The sequence below is a fragment of the Somniosus microcephalus genome, chromosome 11 (assembly GCF_052327205.1).
Source record: "Somniosus microcephalus isolate GS21.2 chromosome 11, FLI_Smic_1.0, whole genome shotgun sequence".
Taxonomy (NCBI): Eukaryota; Metazoa; Chordata; class Chondrichthyes; order Squaliformes; family Somniosidae; genus Somniosus; species Somniosus microcephalus.
Genome location: NC_140997.1, coordinates 81,905,854 through 81,930,723, shown reverse-complemented (window position 1 = coordinate 81,930,723; position 24,870 = coordinate 81,905,854). Strand labels below are relative to the sequence as shown.

Genomic DNA, 24,870 nt, shown 5'->3' with positions numbered 1-24,870 from the left:
GAGAGACCGGCAAAGACACTGTGACTTAGGGTGAATAGCAGCAAGCGCTTGCTCTCCTCCTCATCCAGGCCGTTCACAGCGGCCATCTGTTCTACCTCCAGATAATGCCCTTGGGGGTCCCATCCCTGCTCCCACTTCTTCAAATCACAAGGCTTTTTCCTTAATTCTTCCGTATTATATGGGACCTCAAATTCTTGATCTAGAGGACCCCATCCCCTCCCCCTTCGCCAGGCGCCAAGTACTGACTTTGGCGCATCAGGTTCATGGGCGGAGGCTGAGCTCCCTTCAGTGGGGCATTCTCTGGTCCCTTATCTGATTTTTCATCACCCCCTTCATCAACTTCACTATCACTTTCTTCACTATCCTATCCATCATTCCCGAACGGGGGGGGGTCATGGCACATACAATACCTCTTTGAATCTGCAACTTCTCCTCCAATTCCCTAATCCGCTTATTACATTCAGTGTGATCCCCACGGGCGCTCCGTTCCTCTGGTGCCTGTTTCTGGGTGACCCTAAATGCACTCTTCAGGTTCTCATTGACCTTTTCTGCCTGCTCTGACCGATGTCTCTGCTTGGACACCTCCTCCGACCAGACATCACACTGATCCTGGTTATTCATACACTGGTCCTCAAGGTACAGTCCCTTATTACACCATCTCTCCTTTGCCTTTTCAAACTTCTCCGTGAGCCTTTTCCTACTTTCCCTTCTTCTAATTCCCTCAGAAGTCGGTTTACCACCATTTCTCTATCACTGGCCTTATTTGCCAGATCTTCTATCTCCTTTTGTATCTTAATTTCCATCATGTTTAAACTGTCTCTGGTATGCCATTAACCAGATGGCCTTCATCGTCCCTGACCGATATGTGGACCCTTGGGTTCATTGTTCGGCCTCAGAGACTGGGTCATCCCCATCTATTATGACCCGTACACATCCCTTCTTGAGGGGAAACTTCCCTGTCATGGTTTTCGTGAATAACTCATCCATTGTTTGTTCTGAGTGGGTCCCTGTCCAATCTAGCAGTACTTAGAGTTTGGACCTGTATGGAACAGACAACTCAAGACAAAGATTTCAGGGTAACTACTCTTTACTTAAAATCAATAGTGATTGCAAGCAAGTACAAGCATACATACATACTAACACCAGCGAGTGATCGGTTCGGCAGTGGCTAATAGGTTCTCTTCTCTGTGCGACTGATCGAGCCGCCCGACTCTCTGCAGCAGCCCCTAGTGTCTGTCGACTGCACTTTTTATACCCCAAAACTTAGCAGCCCGCCCAATGCGTACGTGTCCGAGACCACGTTAACAATGGCCAGTAGTTGTTTTTCTTTCTCCTCTCCTTATCTGTTAGTCATTGGGCCTCAAGGCCAGTTACGCCATTGTCTGAAGATGTTCCTGTTAACAATGGCTTGAAGGTTTGTTTTACAGAACTCTCAAGGCCTATTTCCTTATCTGTGATTTTTACAGAATTGGCCCTCAGTCTCTCAAGGTATGCCGGTCCATTAAATTTGATCAACTTTGAGTTTAGTCAAGTTACTTTACTCTGCTTTAATAGCCTCTGATGGTAAAGCATCCCACGATATTAGTTCAAGAACCTTTCATCTCCATTCCCCTTGGCTGTTTCATTCACTTGTTCCCCATTTGCCCAACAGTAGAAACAATTTTTCACTATTTGCACGCAATAATGTCTCCAGGTTTCACTCACCCCTTTAATGCTGCTGCTCCCTGCTCTTTGGGAAATGCAGGACCCCAAGTCCAACCCATTCTGCAGTCTGCATTTCTACCTGCCGCCGCCCCTCCCCCCACCGCCTGTCACACACTCCCAGGGCAGGTACAGCATGGGTTAGATACAGAGTAAAGCTCCCTCTACACTGTCCCATCAAACACTCCCGGGGCAGGTACAGTACGGGTTAGATACAGAGTAAAGCTCCCTCTACACTGTCCCATCAAACACTCCCAGGACAGGTGCAGCATGGGTTAGATACAGAGTAAAGCTCCCTCTACACTGTCCGATTAAACACTCCCAGGGCAGGTACAGTACGGGTTAGATACAGAGTAAAGCTCCCTCTACACTGTCCGATTAAACACTCCCAGGGCAGGTACAGTAAGGGTTAGATACAGAGTAAAGCTCCCTCTACACTGTCCGATCAAACACTCCCGGGGCAGGTACAGTACGGGTTAGATACAGAGTAAAGCTCCCTCTACACTGTCCCCTCAAACACTCCCAGGACAGGTGCAGCATGGGTTAGATACAGAGTAAAGCTCCCTCTACACTGTCCGATCAAACACTCCCGGGGCAGGTACAGTACAGGTTAGATACAGAGTAAAGCTCCCTCTACACTGTCCCCTCAAACACTCCCAGGACAGGTGCAGCATGGGTTAGATACAGAGTAAAGCTCCCTCTACACTGTCCGATCAAACACTCCCGGGGCAGGTACAGCACGGGTTAGATACAAAGTAAAGCTCCCCCTTCACTGCTACAACTGTGAGTCAGCTCCCGGCAGTGCATCTGCTTGACATTTCTCCATGTTGCATACCAGCTGTTCTGTTCTGTGTGAGGTGCCAAATGTCCAGAATTAGGGGCCGTTTCACAGTGCAGGTTTTTGCCCAGGAGTTAAGATGGCCAAATTCGCTTTATGTGGGTCTGTTACAGCCAACAGGAGGACACTATTATCCAGGAGTGTCAGTTGCTTCAGAACCATGCTCCCATTGTGCAAATACAATGTTTGATCCACTGCAACAATCAATCCCCCAATTTTTATTTTTTTTAAACGTGATGGAAATATTTTAAGATATCGCAAATCACTATGACATGTTTGATCTTCCCTTTATCACAGTTAGTAAACACACCGTTCTCTTTGATGGCTTCCTGGGTGTTGAATATTTCTACCGTTCAATTCTGAATGAGCTGATTGCAGTTAGATCTTAATATGCTCCAATTGGTTTCATTACCTCTGGGTTAGAGAGTGGAAATCAGCCAGCATTCCTGTGTGCCATCACTCGTCAGGTTCCTCCGTTGGAAAGTGTGAGTGCTGCGGGGATGGTGGCTTGAGACAGTCGACTGTGAGGCCCTCCGTAGTCAAATAGCCTGAAACATTTATGATCCCGGCTCAGAGATAAAGAATAGAAACTAGCATGAGGACCAAGGAGGGTGCCCAGCACTCGTGGGACCGGGCCCCCGTTGAGCGGGGGTGGGGGGAAGGTCGACAATTGGGAAAGGAAACATAGGAAGACAAAGTGCTTCACACAGCATCGCCAATAGCAGGACTGTCATTCCAGCATCGCGGGCGAGGACACTGAGCCCAAATTGGGTTGAGCTGAAAGATGTGGCAGTGGCACCTCACACCACATCAGAAGCCCGCAGGCTTACAAGCAGTGAAAGAAGGGAACTGTCCAGGTATCAATCACTCGGTCTCTTTTCACTTCATGCAGCATTGAACTTATTAATGACAAATTATGAGTGAAAGGTCCAGTAATTAATGCTGAACAAAGCTTGGCAAACTCTGCATTGGCTGTAATGTGAATAAGCCACACAAATACCTTCGGGCTCAGTGCAGCTGCCTCTAACAAAAGCTGCATTTATAGGACGCAGTGTGCGCCAGTAAACTGCAAGTTCTTCACGGGAGAGAAATAATAATAGCGAAGAGTTTAAAAAAAAATTCACTGAAGAATAATTCGAGAGAAATGATTATCTGCTGGCTGCAGGACGAGGCGCGGAGAGCTGCATCTTTTTATCTGCTTTTAATGGAAAGATCATCAAGAGGATATTAAACACTTTGTGATGTCAGAGTATTGAGGATGACGGGAGCAGAGGTTCAGGTGCATGGGATGTGGAGGTCTGGGGTTTGGGGACGTTCAGGTATGGGAGTTTAGGGCATAGCGTCACTAACACATGGAAGATGAGGCCGAGGACATTGTATCGCCCTGATATGTATATTCCTTTTATCTCCTTCCCAGACTGTGAATCCTACTGCAAACCTGTGAAAGGAAATCTGAAGATAAACATGAAAAAATACTGCAAGAAAGACTACGGTAAACGTCATCGTGTCACACACTGCTACACCCTAATTCCAAATAACGCTCAGCTCAAGGCTCGCTCTCAGTAACACAGCAACACTAACGCTGCGTTTCCCCAGGGATGGGATATCGACCCGACCGCGCGATTCCCCAGGGATGGGATATCGATCCGACCCCGCGATTCCCCAGGGATGGGATATCGATCCGACCCCGCGATTCCCCAGGGATGGGATATCGATCCGACCCCGCGATTCCCCAGGGATGGGATATCGATCCGACCCCGCGATTCCCCAGGGATGGGATATCGCTCCGACCCCGCGATTTCCCAGGGATGGGATATCGCTCCGACCCCGCGATTCCCCAGGGATGGGATATCGCTCCGACCCCGCGATTCCCCAGGGATGGGATCTTGATCAGAAAAACACATATATAATAAAGAATAGTCTGCACGGATTTCAAAAGAGAAGGTAATTCTTGATAAAACTTAGTGAATTCTCTGAAGAAGTAACAGAAAGAGGATATTTGGATTTTCAAAAGGCCTTCGATATGGGAGTTTAGGGCATAGCGTCACTAACACATGGAAGATGAGGCCGAGGTATAGTAGACACATGACTAAGGTCAGAGCATGTGGAGTCAGGGGACAAGTAGCAGAATGGATAACAAGCTGGTTACAAAACAGAAAATAGAGTCGGGGTTAAAGGTAGTTACTCAGACTGGACAAAGGTGAGTAGTGGTGTTCCACAGGGATCGGTGCTGGGACCACTGTTTCTCAGTATTTACATAAATGATTTGGACACGGGAATTGGAAGTGGAACTTCAAAATTTGCAGATGACATCAAATTGGAGATATATACAATATATACATCAACATACTATAGGAATTAAACTACCTGCTGTCCAGGATATCTACCCGGAGAGGTGCAGGGGGAAGGCCCTGAGAATCATTAAAGACGCGAGCCACCCCAGCCACAACCTCTTCGCCCTGCTCCCGTCCGGTAAGAGATACCGAAGCATACGGTCTCGTACCAGCAGGTTTCGAAACAGCTTCTACCCCCAGGCCATAAGACTCATGAATGTATAATTTATTATTATTTATTACTGTTGTTTTATTTATTATTACTGTATTTCTATTAGTATTTTATCATTGCTATGCCATATTTATTCCAATGTTGGGAGGACTCGTAAAAATCAACATTTCATTGTGCAGTACACACGTCTGCTGCATATATGACAAATAAAATTGAATTGAATTGAATTGAATTGAATTGGGGTTGTAATTAATAGAGAGGAAGACTGACAAAATACAAGAAGACCTTAATAAACTTGCAGAATGGGTGTGTAATTGGCAAATGAACTTCAATATAGATACTTGTGATGTACATTTTGGTAGGGAGAATAAGGAGGCCACATACTCTTTGGAAAATAAGTGTGTAAATGGGGTAGAGGAGCAGAGGGATCTGGGGATACAGATACACAGATCACTAAAAGTAATGATGCAGGTTAATGAGGCCATAAAAAAAACAAAGCACTTGGGTTCATTTCTAGAGGGATAGAAGTGAAAAGCAGAGAGGTTATGTTAAACTTGTATTGAACCTTGACTACACCACACTTGGCGTATTGTGCACAGTTCTGGTCTCCATCTTATAAAAAGGATTTTAAAAAGGATATTACTGGTGATAAGAGGATGGAAGCTCATGGAATTAAGGGAAAAGTATCGGTATGGATACAAAATTGGATTAGTGACAGCAAGCAATGGGTGGTGGTGGATGGATGTTTTTCAGACTGGAAGGTGGTTTGTAGTGGTGTTCCCCAAGGGTTAGTTTTGGGTCAATTACTCTGTGCAGTTTTGATAAACGACCTAGACTCGGGTGTAGGGAGCAGCATTATAAAGTTTGCAGATGATACAAAACTTGGCAACATAATAGATCATGATGAGGGTAGTTATAGGCTTCAGGATGACATGGACAGGATGGTGAAATGGGCAGAAGCATGGCAGATGGAGTTCAATGCGGGGAAGTGTGAAGTGATGCACTTTGGGAGGACAGTATACTATAAATGGCACAATTTTGAAAAGTGTAAATGAGCAGAGAGACCTTGGTGTCCACTTACACAAATCCTTAAAGGTGGCAGGGCAAGTTGATAATGTTCAAAAGCATATGGGTTACTTGGGTTTATAAATAGAGGCATAGAAAAAGAGCTCATGTTAGAACTTTATAAATCACTGGTTAGGCCTCAGCTGGAATATTGTGGACAATTCTGGGCACCACACTTCAGGAAAGATGTAAAGGCCTTAGAAAGGGTACAGAGGAGGTTTACCAGAATCCCACAGTGATTCCCCACAGTTTGGGAATATATTTCCCAATGATGGGATATATTTCCCTATCCCTAGTTTAGGAGTGTTGTCACACACTAGCTGTGATCAAAGCTGGGGCCTAGTGCTGTGCTATGTACCTTTTACCAACTGGCCATGGAGGAGCTGCAGATTAGCTCTGGATGTAATAAGATAGATTTCTACAGATGGTGCCAGTTAGTTTAAAAATAGAAAATTAATGAGGATTTTGAAAGAATCCTTACTCATTTCTGAACATTTTTTGACAGGAAACAGTCGCAGAATTTTTCTGAAGCATTTTTGGATGATGGTGAAAGGATGTTAATGATTGTCAGATGCCTTGAGACTTTTGATTGTGTCCAAACTGAAAGCAGACTAACTTCTCTCTTATCCTTTTCCAGCGGTTCAGGTTAATGTTCTAGATATGGAGACAGTGAGTGAATGGGCAAAGTTCACTGTGAATATCGTGTCAGTCTATAGGAGCAGAGATGAGAGGATTAAACGGGCAGACCAGTTTCTATGGATTAATATGAAGGACTTGGCATGCAAGTGCCCAAAAATCCAAATGACCAAAAAGTACCTAGTGATGGGGAACACCGACAGCATGTCTGAGAGGCTCGGAGGCCTTGTGGCTGATAAGAACAGCCTTGTCATTCAGTGGCGGGATGTGTGGACAAGAAGACTTCGGAAATTTCAACGCAAAGAGAAAAAAGGGAAATGTGGGAAAGCCTGATCAACATTCAGAAAAGACTCTGTGAGAAGCATCATGTGCCACAATGTAAATACACTTTGGGTTCAAAATATTTACCTTTCAGAACTGGCTAAAGGGCGTTAGACTGTAAGGAGGGGACTGGAGACAGTGAACAACAGGATAGTCAGCACAACACGTTACACAAACTGTTGGCTGAATATGCTTTTTGAATTGTTCATTCCTTTTCTAAATGTGGTCATGAGTCCTTTCTATGGGGACAAAGGTCAGGCCGCTACAGAAGCTTTGTTGTCTGATCCCAGAGCCCAAGTATTATCTGACAGAAGGGCATAACCACCATGTCCTTCCCATTGGTTGGTTGGCTATCCCGATTGAAGCCCACCATGCCTTTTTTTCTTGCCTGTTATGACTAACATATGAGACAAAATGTGGTAGTCTATGCGAGCCTGCCAGCTGTGCTGAACACAGAGTGTAAATATGGACAGGTTCCAGGACTTTTATAAGCAGACAAAGCATTTGGCATGCAGCAAGTGATCTGTTAACATTGTGTATTTTGAACTGTGATTTGAAAATATCCAATTTCAATTAGATTTTACAAAGCACGTCAGCATTGTAAAACTTTCAGTCTGACACGCAACCCTTCAGCCTAATGAAACATTTCATTTTCAGTACTCCCTTGGCCACCTTATCAGAGGAGCTGTAATAGTAGTCCTCCGATATACCGCACCCTCTGATAAACCACACCCTCCGATAAACCGCACTGTCCAACATACAAAGGTGCCAGCCTTGCCTTAGTAGTAACACACTCGCCTCGGAGTGAAAAGGTTGCTGGTTCAAGTCCCACTCCAGAGACTTGAGCACATAATGAAGGCCAACGCCTCAGTGCAGTACCGAGGCCCCGTCTGCTCTCAGGTGGATATAAAAGATCCCACAGCACTATTCGCAGAAGAGCAGTGGCTTCACCTCGGTGTCCTGGCCAACAATTATTGTTCAACCAACATCACTAAAACAGGTTATCGGGTCATTATCTCATTGCTGTTTGTGAACTTTGCGGTTTACAAATTGATTGCCATGTTTTCCTGTTTATGTTTACAACAGTAACTACTTCATTTTGTAAAACGCTTTGCGACGTCCTGAGGTCGTAAAAGCCGTTATATAAATGCAAGTTCTTTCTTTCATATCACATCCTCCAATATTCCAAATCCTATAATTTCACATACTTCTAAATATCACATCCTCTAAAACCCACATTCTTCAATATCACATGCTCCTATATGCCATCCCCATCCTTCAATGTGTCATGTCCTGCAATACACCACATCATCCAGTTTATCGCATCCTCAGTTATCCTGCCACTGGATTCAATACCCACCCCATCCATCACCTGCTGTGGCTGCAGATGTACAATCTACAGAATGCACCACAGTAACTCAGCAAGGTTACTGCAACCTATATCACCATTAAGGACAAGAGCAATAAAGTTGTGGGAACTCCATCACCTCCAAGCTTCCCCACCCCAACTCACACATCATCCTAACCTGGACAGATATTGCAGTTGCTTCATAGGCCTGGTTATTAACAGGGGCGGGGACAGAGTTTCAGACAAGGAACCCCGAAGTCTGAGCCCAGGTGGGGGGGGGGGGGCAGTCCAATCCACGACCCCGAGGGGGGTTACCAGATAAACTGTTTTAGGTGTTGGTTGAGTTATAAGTATTGGCCAGGGATAACTCCCCTGCTCTTCTTCCAATATTGCCATGGGATCTTTTACATCCACCTGAGAGAGCAAACTCTGCTTAACATCTCATCTGAAAAACGACACCTCCAACAATGCAGCACTCCCTCAGTACTGCCCTGGAGTGTCAGCCTAGATTTGTGTGCTCTAAGTCCCTGGAGTGGGACTTGAACCCACAACCTTCTGACTCAGAGGTGAGGGTGCTACTCACTGAGCCACAGCTGTTACCATAAAGGGGAGGAGCAACCCGCTCTCCAGATTCTTTGACCCCTTCTTCTGTGCAAGAAATCTTAGAATTACCCCAATGCCTTCCCAAGGTTTATGAACTTGTTTGCACCCATGCTGAAAGGCTGCATCACAGAAAGGGTTCACTATATATCCTACACATTCGAGGCTTTTACACGGAATAAATGGCAAGTTCTCAGTGTTAGCCCCACTGTCATATCCTAACATGTCAAAGGTTGACAATGGAAATAGTTAATCACATGCTAAAGATCAATCGCATCTCTAAGATATTCATTTTGTATCAGGTTTACTCAAAGAAAAGTAAATTCTGGAATAACATAAACTGCGTATGGTTAACGTTGCATTAATCATTTCATGAACGGGTTGTGTTCTTTGTTACTTGCGGCTGATCGCTGGTAGCGCACTCCAGCTGTGATATACCCAAAATCAGCTCTTGATCTGCCAGACAAACACAGCACAATAACACATGGGAGAGCTCAGCCACTAGTTATTGCAACAGGCACAAAGTGCTGGAAAGAGAATATTCAAAGTACAGATGCTGCTCTCATTGGTCCATTATATACATTTTAATAAGTCTGTTGAAGCTCTGTCAAAATGGCGCTGCTTTATCAATTTGGAACTTTAGCACCGAGCACCGTGGTCCCATGGGGAGGCCCGCTTCATTCATGGACCTATTCCCTCTGTCTCCTGTGTTTGATCAGTCCTAGGGAGAATCATAGAAGTTTATGGCACAGAAGGAGGCCAGTTGGCCCATCGTGTCTGTGCCGGCCGAAAAAGAGCTTTCCATCCTAATCCCACTTTCCAGCATTTGGTCCGTAGCATTGCTGGTCACGATACTTCATGTGCACATCCAAGTACTTCTTAAATGCGATGAGGGTTTCTGCCTCTACCACCCATTCAGGCAGTGAGTTCCAGACCCCCGCCACCCTCTGGGTGAAGAAATTTCTTCTCAACTCCCCTCTCATGCTTTTACCAATTACTTTAAAACTATGCCCCCTGGTTATTGACCTCTCTGCTAAGGGAAATAGGTGCTTCTTATCCACTCTATCTAAGTCCCTCATAATTTTATACACCTCAATTAAATCTCCACTCAGCCTCCTCTGTTCCAAGGAAAACAGCCCCAGCCTATCCAATCTTTCCTCATAGCTAAAATTCTCTAGTCCTGGCAACATCCTCATAAATCTCCTCTGTACCCTCTTCAGTGCAATCACATCTTTCCTGTAATCTGATGAACAGAACTGTATGGAGTGCTCTAACTAGTGTTTTATACAGTTCTAGCATAACCTCTCTGCCCTTATATTCTATGCCTCGGCTAATAAAGGAAAGTATCCTGTATGCCTTCTTAACCACCTTATCTACCTGTCCTGCTACCTTCAGGGATCCGTGGACATGCACTCCATGGTCCCTCTGTCCCTCTACACTTCTCAGTATCCTATCATTTATCATATATTCCCTTGCCTTGTTAGTCCTCTCCAACTGCATTACCTCACACTTCTCCAGGTTGAATTCCATTTGCCAATTTTCTGCCCAGCTGACAGGTCCATTGATATCTTTCTGCAGTCTACAGCTTTCTTCCTCACTACCAACCACACAGCCAATTTTTGTATCGTCTGCAAACTTCTTAATCATTCCCCCTACATTGAAGTCTAAATCATTGATATATACCACAAAAAGTAAGGGATCTAGCATTGAGTCCTGCGGAACCCCACTGGAAACAGCCTTCCAGTTACAAACACACCTGTCAACCATTACACTTTGCTTCCAGCCACTGAGCCAATTTTGGATCCAACTTGCCACATTCCCTTGGATCCCATGGGGTTTTACATTTCTCACCAGTCTCCCATGTGGGACCTTTTCGAAAGCCTTGCTAAAATCCATGTAGACTACATCAAACGCGTTACCCTCATCGATCCTCCTTGTTACCTCCTCAAAAAATTCAGTCAAGTTAGTCAGACAAGATGTTCCCTTAAAAAATCCATGCTGACTGTTCTTGATTAATCCATGCCTTTCTAAATGACAATTAATATTGTCCCTCAAAATATTTTCCAGTACCGAGGAAGTGAGCCCACCACCGAGATTAGGCTGACTGGCCTGTAATTACTCGGTCTATTCCTTTCTGCCTTTTTAAACAACGGTACAATGTAAGTAGTCCTCTGGACCACCACGCCTGTAGCCAGAGAGGATTGGAAAATGATGGTCAGAGCCTCCGCTATTTCCTCCCTTGCTTCTCTTAACAGCCTGGGATACATTTCATCCGGGCCTGGTGATTTATCTACTTTAAAAAATACTGAGCCCCTTAATATTTCCTCTCTCACTATGTTTATCTCATCTCATATGACACACTCCTCCTCCTTAACTACAATGTCTGCATCGATTCCCTTTTGTAAAGACAGACGCAAAGTATTCATTAAGAACCATACCCACGTCTTCCACCTCCACACACAGGTTACCTTTTTGGCCTCCAGAAGGACCTACTATTTCCTTAGTTATCCTCTTGCTCTTTATCCATTTAGAAAACATCTTTGGGTTTTCCTTGATATTACTTGCCAATATATTTTCATGCCTTGCTTTGCTTTCCTAATTTCCTTTTTAATTTCACCCCTTCACTTTCTATACTCCTCTCGGCTTTCTGCAGTATTGAGCTCTCAGTATCTGACAAAAGCTTCCCTTTTTTTTCCTTCTCCTACCCTGTATGCTCCTTGACATTCAGAGGGCTCTAGATTTGGGAGTCCCACCCTTTTTCTTTGTGGGAACATACTTGCTCTGAACCCTCACTGTCTCCTCCTTGAATGCCTCCCACTGCTCTGACACTGATTTACCTTCAAGTAGCTGTTCCCAGTCCACTCTTGCTAAATCTCATCTCAGCTTAGTGAAATTGGTAATAAAAACAGAAAGTGCTGGAAATACTCAGCAGGTCGGGCAGCATCTGTGGAGATAGAAATAGAGTTAATGTTTTAGGTTGATGACCCGTCGTCAGAACTGGAAAAAGTTGGTCTTTGCCCCAGTTGAGAACTTTTACTCCTGGTCTAGCTTTTCCTTTTCCATAACTACATTAATCTAACTGAATTATGATCATTACCACCAAAATGCTCTCCCACTGATACCCCTTCCATGTGCCCAGCTTCATTCCCTAAAATTAAATCCAGATCTGCCCCCTTTCTTGTTGGGCTTGCTATGTACTCGCTAAAAAAGTTCTCTTGAATGCATTTTAAGAATTCTGCGACCTCTATACCTTTTACACTGATTTTATCCCAGTTAATATTGGGGTAGTTGAAATCCCCTACTATTACTGCCCTATTTTTGCACTTCTCAGAAATTTGCCTAAATATTTGCTCTTCTATCTCCCTCTGACTGTTTGGGGGTCTATAGTACACTCCCAGCAGTGTGAGTGCCCCTTTTTTGTCCTTCAGTTCAACCCAGATGGCCTCAGTTGATGATCCTTCTAACATATAGGAAATCTGCCGTCCTTATCCGGTCTGGCCTTCATGTGATTCCAGACCCACAGCAATGTGCTTGACTCTTAACTGCCCCCTGAAATGGCCTAGCAAGACACTCAGTTGTATCAAACTGCTACGACAAAGCCAGCACTGTGGGAGTACCTTCACCATATGGACTGCAGTGGTTCAATAAGGCGGCTCACCACCACCTTCTCGAGGGGAATTAGGGATGGGCAATAAATGCCGGACTTGCCAGTGACGCCCACATCTTGTGAATGAGTAAATAAATAAAAAAATACCAACCGTTCTCACAGCTGTAATTGATTCTTTAACCAATATTGCGAGCCCGCCACCCCCCCCAACCCCATGCTTTTTCCTCCCCCCCCCCCACCTCACCTGAAAACTCTGTAACCAGGAATGTTGAGCTGCCAATCTGAGGTAGCTGAGGTCATAGAATTAGACTTCTATCTCAGGTGGCTGTGCAGACCTGAATTAATTGGAGCGTAAATCACTTACATTTCCCTATTTGTGCAGGTCCACAGCACAGAACTGCCCACAAATCACCAATACTTTCGAAAGAACAAGATTGGTGCAGTAAAGGGCTCGCTCCTGGGGTCAGGATTGAGATTTCCTATTAGGGACAGTGTAGAGGGAGCTTTACTCTGTATCTAACTCGTGCTGTACCTGCTCTGGGAGTGTTTGATGGGACAGTGTAGAGGGAGCCTTATTCTGTATCTAAACCATGCTGTACCTGACCTGGGGGTGTTTGATGGGACAGTGTAGAGGGAGCTTTACTCTGTATCTAACCTGTGCTGTACCTGCTCTGGGAGTATTTGATGGGACAGTGTAGAGGGAGCTTTACTCTATACCTAACCCGTGCTCTACCTGCCCTGGGAGTTAGTTACTGGTGGCAATCTGTCCAGCTGTTTCCAGGTGATCTAAGGGGAAGGCATGGAGTTTTGACATTAGTCTTTTACGAGTGGTACCTCAGGGTCGAACTGTTCACATTAAATGACATGTGACCTGTTCACAAACTATAATGGTGAATGTTGCTACCTTTGATCGTGACAGTAGCTTTCTAACCATAATAACTGGTTTCACCCACATTGGTTGTTGGGCAAAAGGCAGTGCCATAGATGAGTGGGCTGCCCATATGGGCAAGTCATTATCAGGTGACTCCAATTTCCTACTCACACCTAAAATTATGACCTGAAATCATTATGACCTAAATTTCAGACCCCAGATCTAATTGACCAGGATTCTTATCCTGCGCAGTTTGCCTGTCACTTTTGATGACAAAAAATGAGGATTCCAGTTTTTAGAGATCTGGATATAAGAATGCAATCCAGTGAATGTATTGAGCCCATTGGGAATGCCATGTAGGCTAGTGTAGCCACAATTGGGAATGCCATGGAAGCTCGTGTGTCCACAATTGGGAATTACATGGAGGCTAGTGTGTCCGCAATTGGGAATGCCATGGAAGCTCGTGTGTCCACAATTGGGAATTACATGGAGGCTAGTGTGTTCACAGTTGTGTTAGAGTGCCTAACCCTGGCATCTTTTATCTATAGAATGTAAGACCAGTTTTCACTGTAAGATTCTCATTGCCAGCCTGCTCTCTACAGCTGGGATTTTGACTGTGCATTGGCCAGCCCGCAACATTCCCCCAGTTCATGCTAATGGCCAGGAAAATTGCAGGCTTGTGAGCACACACCAGGAAACTTCAGCTTATGCCTTCATTATGAGTTTTTTGACACAGTATAGCAAGATCTGAATTCTGTAAATTTGCATGAGAATTTTTTAGTTTGTTTATTTATGATATTTTTTATTGTTCATATAAAAAATAAAATTTTACTGAGTTTCATCTGTTACTCAGTGACTGTGCAGTATTAGTGCACTGCAAATCCAGTCAGCCCACTTGGCTCAATCAATTTAACATTTCCTACTCTGGACGCCGGGGCCTCTTATGCCCGCTCTGAGCCGGGGCCTGAGCCTTGTATCCCTGCATGGACCCGGGGCCTGGGTCTTGTATTCCTGCGTGGACCCGGGGCCTGGGCCTTGTATCCCTGCATGGACCCGGGGCCTGGGTCTTGTATTCCCACTCTGAGCCGGGGCCTGGGTCTTGTATTCCTGCATGGTACTGGGGCCTGAGTCTTGTATTCCTGCATGGACCTGGAGCCTGGGCCTTTTATTCCCACTCTGAGCGGGGGCCTGGGTCTTGTATTCCTGCATGGACCCGGGGCCTGGGCCTTGTATTCCTACGTGGACCCGGGGCCTGGGCCTTGTATCCCAGCATGGACCCGGGGCCTGGGCCTTGTATTCCTACGTGGACCCGGGGCCTGGGCCTTGTATTCCTACGTGGACCCGGGGCCTGGGCCTTGTATTCCTACGTGGACCCGGGGCCTGAGCCTTGTATTCCTACGTGGACCCGGGGCCTGGGCCTTGTATTCCTGCATGGACCCGGGGCCTGGGCCTTGTATTCCTGCATGGACCCGGGGCCTGGGTCTTGTATTCCTGCACGGACCCGGGGCCTGGGCCTTGTATTCCTGCATGGACCCGGGGCCTGGGTCTTGTATTCCTGCGTGGACCCGGGGCCTGGGTCTTGTATTCGTGCGTGGACCCGGGGCCTGGGTCTTGTATTCCTGCGTGGACCCGGGGCCTGGGTCTTGTATTCCTGCGTGGACCCGGGGCCTGGGTCTTGTATTCCTGCGTGGACCCTGGGCCTGGGTCTTGTATTCCTGCGTGGACCCGGGGCCTGGGCCTTGTATTCCCACTCTGAGCCGGGGCCTGGGTCTTGTATTCCTGCATGGACCCGGGGCCTGGGCCTTGTATTCCTGCGTGGACCCGGGGCCTGGGCCTTGTATTCCTGCGTGGACCCGGGGCCTGAGCCTTGTATTCCTGCGTGGACCCGGGGCCTGGGCCTTGTATTCCTGTGTGGACCCGGGGCCTGGGCCTTGTATTCCTGCGTGGACCCGGGGCCTGGGCCTTGTATTCCTGCATGGACCCGGGGCCTGGGCCTTGTATTCCTGCGTGGACCCGGGGCCTGGGCCTTGTATTCCTGCGTGGACCCGGGGCCTGGGTCTAGTATTCCTGCATGGACCCGGGGCCTGGGCCTTGTATTCCTGCGTGGACCCAGGGCCTGGGCCTTGTATTCCTGCGTGGACCCGGGGCCTGGGCCTTGTATTCCTGCGTGGACCCGGGGCCTGGGCCTTGTATTCCTGCGTGGACCCGGGGCCTGGGCCTTGTATTCCCACTCTGAGCCGGGGCCTGGGTCTTGTATTCCTGCATGGAGCTGGGGCCTGGAAGGCATCAAGTGACATCATCACTGCAGCTGTGTAAAGTCACAGTTGGTAACGTGAATGTTTCTGTAAATAAATAGAAATTTAAGAAAACAAGTTCCCTGTGTCTTGCTGGTGTATTCATTCCTGGTGACTTCTTATTTGCATTTAAAACACTTGCCTCAGTTCACAAACTTAGTGATGTAACAAAATTAAGAGGAGGGATGCAGCACTCTTCCTGTGAGGAAGTCTCTCAGGTACTTTACAATAAAGAGGAAAAGGATAGAGTAGAGAGGCTGGGATGGAGAACTGGGGAGCAACGGAGAGGCTGGGATGGGGGACCGGGGAGGAACAGAGAGGCTGGGATGGGGGACAGGGGCAAAGTTGAGGTGAAGTATTTTGAAAGCAGGAAGGGAGGTGAAAAGGTAGAGAGAACTAAGGAGCAAGTACCATAGCGCAGGTGCATAGTGCTTGAACAAGCGACTGCTGAAAATGAAGCGAGGGATTGAAGGGCAAAGATATTCGAGTGAAGGATGAGGAGAAGGTGTTAGAGCAAGGAACAAAGGACTAGAACGTGTTAGAGAAGAGGGAGCATGAACGTATGCTGGTGAATTTAAAATTGGCTAAATTAGATAAAGTAAAGCGTGGTTGTGGACATGACAAGGGGTTCCCAAGGGTGCCCAAGGGATCAGCGCCTGGGCCATTGCTGTTTACAGTGTATAGAAAGGATTTGGAGCTGGCACAGGAACTGTGGAACAAGTTTGCAGTAGACATCAAACCACAGGAAGGTGGGGGGGGTGCAGAAACGGAAGGGAGGGTGTCTAACTATTAGGAAGAGACAACAAGGGATTTGGATAGATTGGGAAGGTTAGGGTTAGGGTCGGTAACAAGGCATATATCCTGCTGCCAGGCCATCAATGCACCTTGCACCTTGGAGAAGCCAGCAACTCCTCAAACCTGAGTGGCCTTTTCTCTCTGCTTCCATGGCTGATGACCCCACTCTGACTACCCTGAACACGTGGAGGAGCTGGTATAACAAGGCCCATGCACCTAATCGGCTGGTGATTGAGAGGAGCACTGGGGTGCTGAAGGCATCCTTTGATACCTGGATTGGCCGCGTTGTGTTCTACAGTCTCCAAAAAGATCACTGCCTGCAGCAACGTTCACAACTTTGCAACCGAGGAAGGTCTGTGGTCTGAAGGGGTGGTGTCAGATCCAGAATTACAGGGACCACAACATGAGGATGACATCCACTGAGAGTAATCCTCGCCAACAGCTGCAAGGGGCATCAGAGGGCAGATAGTCTCCTAGTCTTCAGCCTACCTGGTCACCACAGCCAGACCTCCTACTCCCCCACTTGCCAATAAAGATATTTCCTCAAACCACTACCCACCCTATCACATAGATTTATTCCAGAAAATAACATTTTAGGGCACAGTACCTGAGTAATTTGAGACCTGACATGTTATAAGTGTAGCAGGCTTGGGAGGAACTAGTGACTTTGGACGTGTGGTTCCCAAAGCTCTCCAATACTGGGCTTTTCCTCACCTCATGTCTGGGTCTGTTGTAGACTAATCGATAGAGATTGAGCACTGTGATTAGTCAGCAACTCCATTATCATTGTATCATGAGACTACCAGGATGGTAGCAGGCGAACGAGATGGACCACAGCCTTTTTCTTCTCGCAATTCCTCTGTTCCTATCACATAGCAACACATCAACTCTTTGCCCTGATATGACTTTGACAATAATCATTGCCCAATGTCAGCAGCAAATAAGGACTCCCTTTCCTGTATGACTGTAATCTCCATGAATAAAAAGGCATATTTTACTTTAATACAATAACGACCAAGGGCCTTACACTTTCCTAACACCATGCTTCCCCTTGATGCCTAAACATGCCTTCCTATCTCCAATGCTAGTGTTTCTTCCAAGTGCCATCTGAGGGCCAGGATGAATCACAGAATCATAATAGGGGGTAATTTTAACCTACAGAAATGGGTGGGTTTGGATTGGGTGGGATGTTAAAACCTCAAACCTGAACCCAACCCACCCACTTCTGGTTTTAACAGAGATGGCGAAAGGGCAGACAGCCAGCCTGCTCGCAGGAGGCGGGTTGGTCATTAAAATATTTTGATGAGGCTGCGCGCCTCAGATGTTATCCATCTTCCAGGTTTAACCCTGGCCAGCCTCGTGAACCCCAGCAATTCAAGGCTCCCTACCTGCTCCTGTGCCGCGGCCTATGCTGCAATGTTCCCCACCCGACAAGGAGCCCAGCCTGTCAATCAGGCACGCCCTAGAGTTAAAACTCCACAGACACCCCCGCTTGGAAATCCTGCCCCAGTAAACATCGGGGCCATAGAGTGATACAGCACAGAAGCAGGTCATTCGGCCCATCATGTCTGTGCCTGCTCTTTTCCAACAGCCCTGCAATGTTTTTTTGCTTTCAAGTATTTATCCAATTCCCTCCTGACAGTTACTATTGAATCTGCTTCCACCACCCTTTCAGGCAGCGCATTCCAGATCACAACAACTCGCTGCTGAAAATCTTCCTCATGTCGCCTCTGGTTCTTTTGTCAATCACCTTAAATCTTTGTCCTCTGGTTATCAACCCTTCTGTCACTGGAAACAGTTTCTCCTTATTTACTCTATCAAAACCCTTATGATTTTGAACACCTCTATCTACTTTTGCCCCCTCAACTTTCTCTGCTCTAAGGAGAACAACCCCTGCTTATCCAGTCTCTCCATGTAACTGAAGTCTTTCATCCCCGTTACCATTCTAGTTAAGCTCCTCTGCACCCTCTCTAAGGCCTTGACATCCTTCCTAAAGTGTGGTGCCAGAATTGACCATAAAACTCCAACTTAGGGCCTAACCAATGTTTTATAAAGGTTTAGCATAACATCCTTGCTTCTGTACTCTATGCCTACATTAATAAAGCCAAGGAGCCAATATGTGTTTTTAACAGCCTTCTCAACCTGTCCTGTCACCTTCAAAGGTTTGTGTACAGACACCCCCAGTCTCTCTGTTCATGCACCTGCTTTAAAATTGGACCATTTAGTTCATATTGTCTCTCCACATTCTTCCAACCAAAATATATCACTTCACACTTCTCTACGTTAAATTTCATCTGCCATGTGTCTGCCCATTTCACCAGTCTACGTCCTGAAATCTATTACTATCCTCCTTGCTGTTTAATACATTTTGTACCATCTGCAAACTTTGAGATTGTGCCCTGTACAGGTCACTAGTATATATCAAAAAGAGCAGTGGTCCCAACACCAATCCTTGGGGAACACCACTGCACACCTCCCTCCAGTCTGAAAAACAACCATTCACCACTATTCTCTGCTTCCTATCCCTCAGCCAATTTTGTATCCGCATCTCCACTGTCCCGTAAATCCGATGTGCTTCAATTTTGCTAACAAGGGTGGCAGGAGATGGATGGCTCTTCATACCATACAAACAGTGATGTGACTGAGCTGGCCCTCAGATCCTGACAACTGATTCTTGACATCGCTGAGAAGCCTGGTCATGCCTCTTGTGTTTCACTGGTGTGGCGCTGGGAAATAGGATTATAGGGTTATAGGATTACTACTAGTTACAGGGATATTACATCTATTACTACCAGCTATACATAGACTATCAGTGAGTTATGAGGGGAATCTGAGTGTTACCAGTATTACTATTAGTTATCAGTGCAATTTCAGTGAGTTACTATTAGTTACTGGTGGAATCAAAGTTCCTCCCACCTTTAGTTTACCCGTGCGAATCCCACCCCCGCCCTCAGTTTCCTCATCCATGGTTCACTCACCCTCAGTTTCCCCTCGCCCCCGCCCTCAGATTCCCCTCGCCCCCGCCCTCAGATTCCCCTCGCCCCCGCCCTCAGATTCCCCTCGCCCCCCGCCCTCAGATTCCCCTCGCCCCCGCCCTCAGATTCCCCTCGCCCCCGCCCTCAGATTCCCCTCGCCCCTGCCCTCAGATTCCCCTCGCCCCCGCCCTCAGATTCCCCTCGCCCCCGCCCTCAGATTCCCCTCGCCCCCCGCCCTCAGATTCCCCTCGCCCCCCGCCCTCAGATTCCCCTCGCCCCTGCCCTCAGATTCTCCTGGCCGCCGCCCTCAGATTCCCCTCGCCCCCGCCCTCAGATTCCCCTCGCCCCTGCCCTCAGATTCCCCTCGCCCCCGCCCTCAGATTCCCCTCGCCCCCGCCCTCAGATTCCCCTCGCCCCTGCCCTCAGATTCTCCTGGCCGCCGCCCTCAGATTCCCCTCGCCCCCGCCCTCAGATTCCCCTCGCCCCCCGCCCTCAGATTCCCCTCGCCCCCGCCCTCAGATTCCCCTCGCCCCCCGCCCTCAGATTCCCCTCGCCCCCGCCCTCAGATTCCCCTCGCCCCCGCCCTCAGATTCCCCTCGCCCCCGTCCTCAGATTCCCCTCGCCCCCCGCCCTCAGATTCCCCTCGCCCCCCGCCCTCAGATTCCCCTCGCCCCCGCCCTCAGATTCCCCTCACCCTCACCCTCAGATTCCCCTCACCCTCACCCTCAGATTCCCCTCACCCTCACCCTCAGATTCCCCTCACCCTCACCCTCAGATTCCCCTCGCCCCCCGCCCTCAGATTCCCCTCGCCCCCGCCCTCAGATTCCCCTCACCCTCACCCTCAGATTCCCCTCACCCTCACCCTCAGATTCCCCTCGCCCCCGCCCTCAGATTCCCCTCACCCTCACCCTCAGATTCCCCTCGCCCTCGCCCTCAGATTCCCCTCGCCCCCCGCCCCCAGATTCCCCTCGCCCCCGCCCTCAGATTCCCCTCACCCTCACCCTCAGATTCCCCTCGCCCTCGCCCTCAGATTCCCCTCGCCCCCGCCCTCAGATTCCCCTCGCCCCCGCCCTCAGATTCCCCTCACCCTCACCCTCAGATTCCCCTCGCCCTCGCCCTCAGATTCCCCTCGCCCTCGCCCTCAGATTCCCCTCGCCCTCGCCCTCAGATTCCCCTCGCCCCCGCCCTCAGATTCCCCTCGCCCCCCGCCCTCAGATTCCCCTCACCCTCACCCTCAGTTTCCCCTTGCCCCCGCCCTCAGATTCCCCTTGCCCCCGCCCTCAGATTCCCCTCGCCCCCGCCCTCAGATTCCCCTCGCCCCCGTCCTCAGATTCCCCTCGCCCCCCGCCCTCAGATTCCCCTCGCCCCCCGCCCTCAGATTCCCCTCGCCCCCCGCCCTCAGATTCCCCTCGCCCCCGTCCTCAGATTCCCCTCGCCCCCCGCCCTCAGATTCCCCTCGCCCCCGCCCTCAGATTCCCCTCGCCCCCGCCCTCAGATTCCCCTCACCCTCACCCTCAGTTTCCCCTTGCCCCCGCCCTCAGATTCCCCTCGCCCCCGCCCTCAGATTCCCCTCACCCTCACCCTCAGATTCCCCTCGCCCTCGCCCTCAGATTCCCCTCGCCCCCGCCCTCAGATTCCCCTCACCCTCACCCTCAGATTCCCCTCGCCCTCGCCCTCAGATTCCCCTCGCCCTCGCCCTCAGATTCCCCTCGCCCCCGCCCTCAGATTCCCCTCACCCTCACCCTCAGATTCCCCTCGCCCTCGCCCTCAGATTCCCCTCGCCCTCGCCCTCAGATTCCCCTCGCCCTCGCCCTCAGATTCCCCTCGCCCCCCGCCCTCAGATTCCCCTCACCCTCACCCTCAGTTTCCCCTTGCCCCCGCCCTCAGATTCCCCTCGCCCTCGCCCTCAGATTCCCCTCGCCCCCGCCCTCAGATTCCCCTCACCCTCACCCTCAGATTCCCCTCGCCCCCCGCCCTCAGATTCCCCTCGCCCCCCGCCCTCAGATTCCCCTCGCCCTCGCCCTCAGATTCCCCTCGCCCCCGCCCTCAGATTCCCCTCGCCCCCCGCCCTCAGATTCCCCTCGCCCCCGCCCTCAGATTCCCCTCGCCACTGCCCTCAGATTCCCCTCGCCCCCGCCCTCAGATTCCCCTCGCCCCCGCCCTCAGATTCCCCTCGCCCCCACCCTCAGATTCCCCTCGCCCCCCGCCCTCAGATTCCCCTCGCCCCCGCCCTCAGATTCCCCTCGCCCCCGCCCTCAGATTCCCCTCGCCCCCACCCTCAGATTCCCCTCGCCCCCCGCCCTCAGATTCCCCTCGCCCCCGCCCTCAGATTCCCCTCGCCCCCACCCTCAGATTCCCCTCGCCCCCCGCCCTCAGATTCCCCTCGCCCCCGTCCTCAGATTCCCCTCGCCCCCCGCCCTCAGATTCCCCTCGCCCCCCGCCCTCAGATTCCCCTCGCCCCCACCCTCAGATTCCCCTCGCCCCCGCCCTCAGATTCCCCTCGCCGCCGCCCTCAGATTCCCCTCGCCCCCGCCCTCAGATTCCCCTCGCCCCCCGCCCTCAGATTCCCCTCGCCCCCGCCCTCAGATTCCCCTCGCCCCCGCCCTCAGATTCCCCTCGCCGCTGCCCTCAGATTCCCCTCGCCCCCGCCCTCAGATTCCCCTCGCCGCCGCCCTCAGATTCCCCTCGCCCCCGCCCTCAGATTCCCCTCGCCCCCCGCCCTCAGATTCCCCTCGCCGCCACCCTCAGATTCCCCTCGCCCCCGCCCTCAGATTCCCCTCGCCGCTGCCCTCAGATTCCCCTCGCCCCCGCCCTCAGATTCCCCTCGCCCCCCGCCCTCAGATTCCCCTCGCCCCCGCCCTCAGATTCCCCTCGCCCCCGCCCTCAGATTCCCCTCGCACCCCACCCTCAGATTCCCCTCGCCCTCGCCCTCAGATTCCCCTCACCCTCACCCTCAGATTCCCCTCACCCTCACCCTCAGATTCCCCTCGCCCCCACCCTCAGATTCCCCTCGCCCCCGCCCTCAGATTCTCCTCGCCCCTGTCCTCAGATTCCCCTCACCCTCACCCTCAGATTCCCCTCACCCTCACCCTCAGATTCCCCTCGCCCCCGCCCTCAGATTCCCCTCGCCCCCGCCCTCAGATTCCCCTCACCCTCACCCTCAGATTCCCCTCACCCTCACCCTCAGATTCCCCTCGCCCCCGCCCTCAGATTCCCCTCGCCCCCGCCCTCAGATTCCCCTCGCCCCCGCCCTCAGATTCTCCTCGCCCCTGTCCTCAGATTCCCCTCACCCTCACCCTCAGATTCCCCTCACCCTCACCCTCAGATTCCCCTCGCCCCCGCCCTCAGATTCCCCTCGCCCCCGCCCTCAGATTCCCCTCACCCTCACCCTCAGATTCCCCTCACCCTCACCCTCAGATTCCCCTCGCCCCCGCCCTCAGATTCCCCTCGCCCCCGCCCTCAGATTCTCCTCGCCCCTGTCCTCAGATTCCCCTCACCCTCACCCTCAGATTCCCCTCGCCCCCGCCCTCAGATTCCCCTCGCCCCTGCCCTCAGATTCCCCTTGCCCTGCCCTCAGATTCCCCTCACCCTCACCCTCAGATTCCCCTCGCCCCCACCCTCAGATTCTCCTCGCCCCTGCCCTCAGATTCCCCTCGCCCCTGCCCTCAGATTCCCCTTGCCCTGCCCTCAGATTCCCCTCGCCCCTGCCCTCAGATTCCCCTCGCCCCTGCCCTCAGATTCCCCTCACCCTCACCCTCAGATTCCCCTCGCCCCCGCCCTCAGATTTCCCTTGCCCCTGCCCTCAGATTCCCCTCGCCCCCGCCCTCAGATTCCCCTCGCCCCCCGCCCTCAGATTCCCCTTGCCCTGCCCTCAGATTCCCCTCGCCGCTGCCCTCAGATTCCCCTCGCCCTGCCCTCAGATTCCCCTCGCCGCTGCCCTCAGATTCCCCTCGCACCCCACCCTCAGATTCCCCTCGCCCTGCCCTCAGATTCCCTTCGCCCCCGCCCTCAAATTCCCCTTGCCCTGCCCTCAGATTCCCCTCGCCCTGCCCTCAGATTCCCCTCGCACCCCACCCTCAGATTCCCCTCGCCCTGCCCTCAGATTCCCCTTGCCTCCGTCCTCAGATTCCCCTCGCCCCCGTCCTCAGATTCCCCTCGCTCTTGCCCTCAGCTTCCCCTCGCCCCTGCCCTCGGATTCCCCTCACCCTCACCCTCAGATTCCCCTCGCCCTGCCCTCAGATTCCCCTCGCCCTGCCCTCAGATTCCCCCCTCGCTCTCGCCCTCAGATTCCCCTCGCCCCCCGCCCTCAGATTCCCCTTGCCCCATCCTCAGATTCCCCTCGCCCCCACCCTCAAATTCCCCTTGCCCTGCCCTCAGATTCCCCTCGCCGCTGCCCTCAGATTCCCCTCGCACCCCACCCTCAGATTTCCCTCGCCCTGCCCTCAGATTCCCCTTGCCTCCGTCCTCAGATTCCCCTCGCCTCCATCCTCAGATTCCCCTCGCTCTTGCCCTCAGCTTCCCCTTGCCCCTGCCCTCGGATTGCCCTCACCCTCACCCTCAGATTCCCCTCACCCTGCCCTCAGATTCCCCTCGCCCCCGTCCTCAGATTCCCCTCGCCTCCATCCTCAGATTCCCCTCGCTCTTGCCCTCAGCTTCCCCTCGCCCCTGCCCTCGGATTCCCCTCACCCTCACCCTCAGATTCCCCTCGCCCTGCCCTCAGATTCCCCTCGCCCCCGTCCTCAGATTCCCCCCTCGCTCTCGCCCTCAGATTCCCCTCGCCCCCGCCCTTGGATTCCCCTCACCCCCACTCTCAGATTCCCCTCACTCTCACCCTCAGTTTCGCCTCATCCCCGCCCACAGATTCCCCTCACACCCATCCCCAGATTCCCCTCAACCCCGTCCCCAGATTCCCCTCGCCCCGTCCCCAGATTCCCTCACCCCTGTCCCCAGATTCCCCTCAACCCCGTCCCCAGATTCCCCTCGCCCCCGCCCTCATATTCCCCTCACCCCCCGCCCTCGGATTCTCCTCGCCCTGCCCTCAGTTTCTCCTCGCCCCCGCCCATAGATTCACCTCGCCACCGTCCCCAGATTCACCTCGCCACCGTCCCCAGATTCCCCTCGCCCCGTCCCTAGATTCCTCTCGCCCCCATCCCCAGATTCCCCTCGCCCCTGTAGGGGGGCATCCTTTACCTGGTTTACGGTAATTTACCTGGTCAGCCAGCCCTTTTGCCACTGTACTGTGACCAATTCCAATCAGCGGTTTCGAATCGCTAAACCCCTCCTTCCAGTTCTGACTGGAGGAACTTATAATTAA

General features: G+C 51.1%; 1 protein-coding gene across 1 annotated transcript in view; it reads left to right on the top strand.

Moving 5' to 3' along the window:
* LOC147110690 (netrin-3-like) overlaps positions 1-12,776 on the top strand; it is a 208,361-nt gene extending 195,585 nt beyond the window's left edge. The window contains exons 3-4 of the mRNA XM_086000913.1: positions 3,957-4,031; positions 6,747-12,776. Coding sequence (XP_085857039.1) covers positions 4,004-4,031; positions 6,747-7,078 — 360 coding nt within the window. The 5' untranslated portion in view covers positions 3,957-4,003 and the 3' untranslated portion in view covers positions 7,079-12,776. The remainder of the gene's footprint in view (positions 1-3,956; positions 4,032-6,746) is intronic.
* Positions 12,777-24,870: the final 12,094 nt, after the last annotated feature.